Source organism: Colobus angolensis, unplaced genomic scaffold (genome assembly GCF_000951035.1).
Source record: "Colobus angolensis palliatus isolate OR3802 unplaced genomic scaffold, Cang.pa_1.0 Scaffold13, whole genome shotgun sequence".
Taxonomy (NCBI): Eukaryota; Metazoa; Chordata; class Mammalia; order Primates; family Cercopithecidae; genus Colobus; species Colobus angolensis.
This window is the reverse complement of record NW_012114252.1, coordinates 24091577-24093731: the sequence shown is the minus strand read 5'-3', so window position 1 is coordinate 24093731 and position 2155 is coordinate 24091577. Positions and strand designations below refer to the sequence as shown.

At 51.5% G+C, this 2155-nt stretch overlaps 1 protein-coding gene across 3 annotated transcripts in view; it reads left to right on the top strand.

Annotated features, from left to right (window-relative positions):
* Window positions 1-383: 383 nt before the first annotated feature.
* GAS6 (growth arrest-specific 6) overlaps window positions 384-2155 on the top strand; it is a 33753-nt gene continuing 31981 nt past the window's right edge. The window contains exons 1-2 of one of the 3 annotated variants that reach the window (XM_011933933.1): window positions 426-477; window positions 1922-1984. Coding sequence is in view for 1 of the 3 variants with exons in the window: in XM_011933932.1 (XP_011789322.1) it covers window positions 1891-1984 (94 nt within the window). In the remaining 2 variants the exon portion in view is untranslated. Of the gene's footprint in view, window positions 1985-2155 lie in introns of all 3 variants that reach the window. The other 2 variants (XM_011933934.1, XM_011933932.1) reach the window with 2 other exon arrangements.

The window sequence follows — 2155 nt, the reverse complement described above, 5'->3', positions numbered from 1 at the left end:
ACCAATACAATAAGTGCAAACCGATGCCCGTGTGCCAAAAGAAAGGTCTTTGGGGTTCTGAGAGACCTTTGTGTCAACAGAGAACTAAGGTCTTTGGGTTCTAGAGACCCTGATATCAACAGGGAACTAAGATTGGGGTTTTACTTGGAGGCGTTCTTGTTCTCCTGGACAGGCCTCTCCGCTGGACACACCGGCTGGTGCTTCCCACGCAGCTGGAAATGGCCCTGCCTTTGCTTGTTGGTCTCACCGCAGTTGTGCCGATGGCTTCATAAGCGCCCGTCTGCAGAAGCCAAGTCGGCAGCACGGCAGCTTCCCCGGTCACTTTCCCTCGGTTCCCTGGGTGGGGCGGCCGCCCTGGAGCAGCCTCTGATTAACCGGCGGATGCTTATGTTGCTTAGAGACCTTTGTAGCTTGCCAGTCAACGCTTGCCTTTTCTCTTTCTTTTTCCACAGGACTATTTTTACCCAAGATACTTAGGTAAGTCTCAATTACTTCTCTACTCTGGTTGTCGTGGAGGCATAGTTGGGGGGTATGTGTTTCATGCTGGAGGCATCTCCTCACCACGTAACTCTTGGAAGGAAGATTCTTAATCACATGGTGCACGTGGAACTGTCCGGAACATGCGGGTCAGAAACACAAGATTCTCTGTTTATTTTATACCACAGCTTTTTTCCGTGTTAGTGGAACCTCAGGCAAATGCCGTTATCTGCAACCCCCTTCTCTGAGGTGACGCCAGGCTCAGCTCCTTGTCAGGACATGTAATGGATTTTGTCTTCCAGTCTTCTGATCTCAGCACTAAACACTTCTGAAGTCACTGAGGACCCCAAAGGGGTCCATGTTCATGTGGGCTGTACGGACTGATATTTACCGTATTCTTAATTAAAACCGAGAACACTGAATAGTGTTTCTGTTTAATTTGAAGAACAGGAATGCACAGATGTTATCTCAGCCATCAGAGCAGCTGGGGCGTGTGGGGCAGCCTCCGGAGACCCCCAGTGCACACTTGAGAAGGGAGGACAGCAAGAAAGGGAAGCCTGGAGACCCCGGGTCAGCCTGTTTAACTGACACCGTCTCAGAGCTCCTCGAGTGCATTTCACTTAGAAGGAGAGAAATGTATTCCAGGGTCTTCCTTTTTAATGTTGCAAAGTGCATTTTAGTAAATGTCCTCCTAAAGGGTCCTTCCCTGGGTCCATATCTGGAACACACACAGTGGGTCTGGAACTGGCCCGGAAAGTCCAGGCGCCAGCCTGGGTGTGCTGGGATTGAGTTCTGAAGCAGGGGATGACCAGCTGTCCACGGCATACCCGCAGGAGGCCTTCCGCTGTCCGTCCATCCTTTCTGCACCTGCATAAGCAACAGTAACCCACTGAAGGGCCAGGTCGAGGCCCCGCACCGTTCCGCACAGTCTCCGTCTCGGGCCATCCCTGGATGTGCCCATGCCAGGCCTCACCTCCCCCTGGCCGCCCTAGCGGGATGTCCACTGTCAAGCTGTGTCCAGCCAGTCAGAGAGCACAGAGGGGCTTTCTCCAAAGCAGAGTGGCTTTCCAGTTAAGGACAGCATTTCCCAACAGGGGTCAACTTGAAAATGAAGTTTAGCTTTCGGAGTACTGTCAGGAAACTTAGTGAACATTCCCGGTGATTCTCCCATATGGCGGGAGGAACCCCCCCGAAACTGTGGGCGGTGCTTTAAGCACTTGGCAAGTGTGGGTGCCCAGCTCCGCTGAGTTGCTGGAGGCGGTTCCCTGTTTGTCGGGGTTGGGGCTAAAATGTTTTGTATGAACACAAGCGGCATTGTCTCTGGAGGGTGATAGCACCCCAGGTAAGGAGGGTAACTGCCTCTCCAGAGCTTCCCAGAAGCAGAGGCTCTGCCGTCCGTCCGGTCTCGTAAGGATGACTGACATCATTCCCTTTCTTCCTGCAGACTGCATCAACAAGTATGGGTCTCCGTACACCAAAAACCCAGGCTTCGCCACCTGCGTGCAAAGTAAGTCAGCCTCCTTTCCTGGGAGCATTGTGGGTTTGGATGACTTTAGGCTTGGCTGTGGTTTGTGGAGGGCCCTGAATAGTTCTGGTTTTTTTTGTTTTTTTGGGTTTTTTTAGGTTTGGTTATCAGATTCCTTTCTTTTTTTTTGGTTTTCTTTTCTTTTTTTTTTTT